Below are 6,128 nucleotides of genomic sequence, written 5' to 3'. Positions count from 1 at the left end.
GCCCGCGCCCTCCTGCCGCCAAGCCCGGCGCCATGGGTGCGCGGCCGCGTGTCCCTGTGCCCGTGTGTCCATGTGTTCGTGTGTCCCAGTGTCCGTATCCCTGATCCCGTGTCCGCGCCGGGAGCCTCCGCAGGTGCCCGTTCCTCCCGGGGAGCAGGGGAGCGCGGCGGCTCCGCGCGCTGCCTTGGTGCCCCGTTCCCAGGGCACGGGGAAGGGCTGCGGTGCTTCCCGGGAAGCGGGGCCAGCCGCGGGCGGAGGCACCCGGCGGCTCCTTCCCCTTTCCCCCTTCATCCCGCTCTGTGTTTGCTGTACGAGAGTTTGGTACCGTGGAAAGAGTGGCACTTCCCTTGTCACCTTGCTTTCCTGGGCGGGTTTGTGGCACTCTGCATCTCTAGATTGTATTTTTTCCTTTTTTTTTTTCCTTCCAAAAACGTCATTTGAAGTAACTGTATAATGCAAAGTGTCGCCTGGTCGAAAGACATGCCAGTGCACGACGTGATTCAGAAAGTCTCCCTCTCTGTTGCAGGTTAAACCTACATTTCCCCRCGGGAGCCGGCGGTCCCGCTGCTCCGTGACGGCTGCCGGCGCGTGCCCAGCTCCCCGTGTGCGGATCCGGTGCTGCGCGCRGCCCTGCGGAGGCGCTTCCCCCTCAGCATCCCGGCTGCAACAGATTGCCCGGAGCGGCACCGCTGGAATTATGTGAGCTGGCCTCGCGCCGCTCCCGAAGCAAACATGATGAAAACGGAGCCTTCGGGAGAAAGATCCACCCTGCGGAGTGCCTCTCCTCACAGGAATGCCTACAGGACGGAGTTCCAGGCGCTGAAAAGCACCTTYGACAAACCCAAGTCAGATGGAGACCCGAAATCGAAAGAGGAAGGAGAGGCCTCCCAGAGCAGGGGGAGGAAGTATGGCTCGAATGTCAATAGGATCAAGAACTTGTTTATGCAGATGGGCATGGAGCCCACTGAAAGCGCTGGAGTCACCCCCAAAACCAGGGGGAAGGGTGGCCCCCCGTCACCTCAAAGGCGGATTAGGCCCAAAGAATTTGTAGAAAAAGCAGATGGCTCCATCGTAAAATTGGAATCTTCCGTTTCAGAGAGGATTAGTAGGTTTGATACTATCCATGATGGTCCTTCTTACTCCAAGTTTACTGAAACTCGAAAGATGTTTGAGCGAAATGCTCATGAAACGGGACATTCCCATCGCTATTCCCCAAAGAAAGAGAAAGCGGCTTCCATTGAGCTTCCGGACGAGTGGTGCGGCGCCAAATCTCACCGGGGCAGCACCGATTCCCTGGACAGCCTTAGCCCAAGGACAGAGACCGTCTCCCCGACTGTGAGCCAGCTCAGTGCAGTGTTCGAAAACACCGACTCCCACAACGTGATCGTTTTGGAAAAGTCGGAGCACAATGAAGAATACTCTGTGACAGGTCACTACCCGCTGAACCTGTCCTCCACTGTCACTAACATCTCCTCCCCTGTTGCCAACCTGGAGGGCTTCAGTCCTCTGAAATCAGAGGCCAGCACGTGGTCGCCACCAGCCACACAAAGCACGAGCTTGGCATCCATTGAGGGCCCCCAACAGAACAGCACATCGTCCACGCCGAGACAGCAGGCGTCCACAGGCACTTTGCTGGCTTCCAAACCAGCTGAGGAAATCAGAAAGAAAGCAGAGGCCGATGCTGCTGAGTGCTGCGTGGGGCACCTGCAGGATGAGGCCAGCCCCGGCAGCGAGAGGGCCGTGGACAGTTGTGCTAGGAATAAACCCAAAGCAGACACRGAGGTTTTCTTGGGACAAAAGGAGCGGTCAGAAAACRCAGAGGGTGCCTCTGGTAGAGCTGRAGCTGCAGAAGCACCAAGAAGTTCAGTGTCGGGTGGTGATTTCGTGGCAGATGCTGTTTCAGAYGCTGCCGAGTCGCACTACGATGAGGGCAGCGAGAAGGAAGTAAACGAAGACGGGGACAGTTTCCAGAGCTCCCATGTGTACATGCACTCCGACTACAGCGTGTACAGGGTGCGCTCCAGGTATAACTCTGACTGGGGAGAGACGGGCACAGAACAGGATGATCAGGATGACAGTGACGAGAATAACTGCTATGAGCCTGATATGGAATACTCCGAAATTAATGGATTGCCAGATGAGGATGAAATCCCAGCAAACAGAAAAATACAGTTCAGCCGCGCTCCGATCAAGGTAAAGCTCCCGGCGCTCTGTCTCTGCTGTTTGGTTCATTGTTAAATGCAACTTTTTTTTCGAAGCAGGTTTGGACAGTTGGCTCTGAAAACATTGCAGAGCGTCTTCAGATGCACATTTTTGTTACAGTGAGTGAGCATCATCTCGAGTGCTGCACGGGCGGTGGGGCCCTGGTGAACCCGTGTCCTTTCCCGTCATCCTTCGTGGTTGATGAAGGTAGCAGACAGGCAGACAGGGAGGCTGGCAGAGTTCTGAAATTTTAACACACATCTTTTGATTTATCTGCTTGCGAATTATAGTCTTATGTGAAATGTGGAAGTACTTGGTAGCCTTGATGGTTGTTTCATTTGAAACATTCGTTCATTTCATTGATTCATTCATTTTTTCATTTGAAATTATAGCTTATTTAGATTGGATGGCCTCTCTTTAGCTCATCTTAGATGCTCTTTAAAGTTGTTCTATTGAAACACCATGTCATGAAATACAGTGTGCTGCTGGAGAGCGCTTCTGTCTTGCTAGGGGAACACCATAAATATTCTGTATCTGAATCAATATTATCTTTTCTAGTAGTATCTTTGCTATTTTAATTTTGTTCATACCTTTTATGCATGTTTAGTATATGCCAGTTCAGCAGGGGCTACAGAAAGGTAAATGACTTCATAAATGGTGGGTTTCTTGCAGAGTGTTTTTGCTTGTTTTTAAGTACCTTAAAATTAGAGCTAAAAACATGGACAGTTTCAAGAGTTTTCAGCACAGGATATAATAACTACTGTAGTGTTTTATTATACTGGCATTTCATAACTGAGTCTCAGGATTAAGTATAAGGTATTTTACTTTTGAAATGTGTTTACTATACRTGGTCTCAAATGCTAAAGCATTGCCAAAGCATAGTTGTTTTTCCAGAAATTTCTCTTAAAAGCAACATGGTGGAGTACTCGAAAAGTTTGGTGGAATTCTTTTGAAATGAAGAATCTGAAATGAAATGAAATTGCCTTTATGAGTTTCCTGGTCAAAATTCTTAAATAAAAAAAGTTTGATTGTCACACTTGAAAGTGATGTCACTTATAAAATTTCTGCTTTGGTGGTTTAAGTAAGGGTAAGATGTCCTTGTATAAGGAAATCTTAATCTGAATGAAGCAACCAAGTTTTCACATCTGTTTGCTGGGGAGGAAGTTACCTTCTGTTCTTTGTACTGTTGAAAGACCATTTTTATACTAAAAATAAGCAGAGCCAAAATAATAGATTTGTTTATTAATATTTTTTTTGGACTTACATCATTGACCAAAAATTTTGACATTGTTTGTGCTCCTTCTGGATTAGTCCTGTAATGAAACTAACTGGAATTATTTAAGTTTTCTTGGAGATGAAGTAGGGAAACCATTAGTTACGCAGGACTATGGAAGACCCTTTTTTCCCTCCCTCTTGCCCCCCCCAGGCTGCATTAACAGGCAAGATGACTCTCCTGTTTTCTGAAAAGTCTGCCAATTGTGGGCAGGAGTTTCTTCAGTAATACCTAGTATGAGTCAAGCATATAGGAATTCTGACAACAATTACACTAATTTTGTTCTTGAAATGGTAGTTTTTTTTAACACTTTGTGTTTTGAAAGGTAAAACAGTGACATTACTTAAGCATATTGCTGTAGCCTGTGATCAGGCTGTTTTTACTTAAGAGTAAGGTAGTCGTGACAGGTGCTTTAAATATATTCTCTCTCACTTATTAATTATAATTTTTTTCTTTCTTGAAATTTTCTTGCTATGTTCAGTTCACACTACATCTTAGGAAGTCAGGTTTATAGTCAGTCAGGAAAAAGCACCCAGAGGCCATGTGAGTAAACAGCAAACGAGTGCATTTGTCCTGGGTTTTGGAGTACAGCCTTCTTAACTGGCCAACCCAAAGTAAAATAAATGCTGCTTTAACTACGTTAGCATTCACTACCCATTGTAGATAGAAGAAAAAAGGAGTGAAGGCTGAATTTGGAGAAGAGCATAGAAGGAGAAGTGCTTTGGAGCTCCCCATGTGGCTGCGTTGGGCCTGGCCTAGATGCGCGTCATGTCGGTCACGGGGGGAAACCAGAAGTGGGGCCCGTGCGGAGGAACCGCAGCAGAAGTTGTGGAGAACTCACAGCTGCTGCTTTGCCTTCCTCTCCTAAAATTACTAAGGTAATTTTAGCCTTAGTAGGCAAAACTTGTTCCACTAACGCTTTCCTAACACCTCACCTCGTGYGTAGCTTATCTGGGAGAGAGGAGAACACAGAGCAACATGGGCCTCTTTTCTGTCTGGTTGAAAATCGATCCTCTGAAAATGAAGTAATTTTTACTTGCAAGTTCTGTTCCCCAGCAGTGCTAAATGTCCAACCCAAACAGTTGGGCACTCCAGGTGTTTACTGCCAAGTTCTCACCATAYCGTTCCTCTGCTCCTCTTCCACGTTATAACAAAATCAGAATCTTGATTTGTAGACAGTGGGTAGTTGTTAYCTAAAAGTTTTTACTCAAACATCTCAAAAGATTCACTTAAATGTTTTTTGATTGGTTGTGGTTAATGTACATTTTCAAGAGAGTTTTCAAATAGACGTGTAGTAAATACAATGAAAAGAGAGTTTAGACTGAAAAGCAATAAGATTTTGTTACCACTGAGGGGAATCTTCCCTGTTCCTGTAGGGGAAACTATGGGCTTTGGGAAGTAGTAAAGTAGAGGGATATATTAATAAACTGTAAAAATTTAGCTCTGCTCATCCTGTGAGAAGGAAAAAACACAGTTACTTAGAAACCTGCTCTAAGGAGTAGCACACAAGTGAATGATTACAGGAAATTCTGCTCTTGTACAAGCTGTAATTTCGCTATCACAGATCCCATACTCCACGGGCCATTTACTCAGCTTTTGGATTACGGGATTTGTTTGCTTATCTGGTCTCTGTTGAAAATTAGTTTCTTGAGGAGTCCATGGCTGCCCAAGGGTCGCAGTAGCCTTGGGGAGTATCTAGGAATTTGGAATATCACACCACATCTGTAAGCAGCTGAACATGTGTTTTGGGGCTCAAGGAACATGTGTTTTGGGGCTCAAGTCAGCTTTGAAAAATAAAAACAGTCTAAAAGTGTGTGGACATGAGTTAGTTGTTTTGCTAAACAAGATGGGCATGTTTAGTGTCTAAATATTTATGTGGCGATGGCTTGGGTGGCTTTCTTCAGCAGTGCTCTGTTCTTGTGTCAAGATACCCTGTATCTGCAGGGCTGGATAGCTGAAGTGTTTCAAGGTGAAGAAGGGATAAGTTGCATGAGTGAATGAGAAGGAAAATTCAATCAAAAGGTTTTGTCAGGAATTCTTTTCTGCCAAAAGGAGCAGAAACTCCGTGATTTACTGGCCTTTCCTTGAGTGCTGTGGTCCCAGGTGGGCGTTCAGGGCCTCACTCCTGCGCAGGCACTGCAGGGTTAGAGGGCAGGCTCTGCCATTAGCTGAGCACTTCCCACACTGGAGCAAATGGAAATGAATCATCCAAAGCACAGCCCTTTTTGAGCAAGGCTTTGACCACCCTTGCTGGAATTAGGATGGAGGATTAATTTCCACATCCCCTCCTTGCCCCCAGTCCGAAATGTCTAGTACCTTAATGTGGCTGCATCTTCAATTACTACCTTGTTTTTGGTGCCAGGTCCCACGTTAGACCATTTAAAGCAGTTGGCAGAAATGGGTATCGGCTGCTGACCTCTCTTTTAYAGCCTTCTATTTGACTTCTCTACARCCAAACAGGGAGTTGGACTTAGATGATGTCCTGGAGAGCTTTTCAACCTCAACGAGCCTGGGGCTCAGTAAACAGAGGAGTCCCGGTGCACGTACAGAAAAATGAGCAGGTTTAGTTCCCTTCTGAAATCTCTGAAGTGATACCGTCCTTTTCTTAAATTTGGTTCTCTGTTCTGGCCACCATGTCTCTCTTTCTCTCTCT

At 46.4% G+C, this 6,128-nt stretch overlaps 1 protein-coding gene across 2 annotated transcripts in view; it reads left to right on the top strand.

The window, feature by feature from the left end:
- Nucleotides 1-522: 522 nt before the first annotated feature.
- PPP1R9A (protein phosphatase 1 regulatory subunit 9A) overlaps nt 523-6,128 on the top strand; it is a 128,880-nt gene continuing 123,274 nt past the window's right edge. Inside the window, exon 1 of one of the 2 annotated variants that reach the window (XM_026043716.1) lies at nt 523-2,193. In XM_026043716.1, the coding sequence (XP_025899501.1) occupies nt 733-2,193 (1,461 nt within the window). In that variant the 5' untranslated portion in view covers nt 523-732. The remainder of the gene's footprint in view (nt 2,194-6,128) is intronic. The other variant, XM_026043717.1, reaches the window with a different exon arrangement.

The sequence above is a fragment of the Nothoprocta perdicaria genome, unplaced genomic scaffold (genome assembly GCF_003342845.1).
Source record: "Nothoprocta perdicaria isolate Ctin4 unplaced genomic scaffold, notPer1 scaffold_337, whole genome shotgun sequence".
In the NCBI taxonomy this organism is placed as follows: Eukaryota; Metazoa; Chordata; class Aves; order Tinamiformes; family Tinamidae; genus Nothoprocta; species Nothoprocta perdicaria.
Note: the sequence above shows the minus strand (reverse complement) of the source record. Positions and strands in the feature narration are given on the sequence as shown.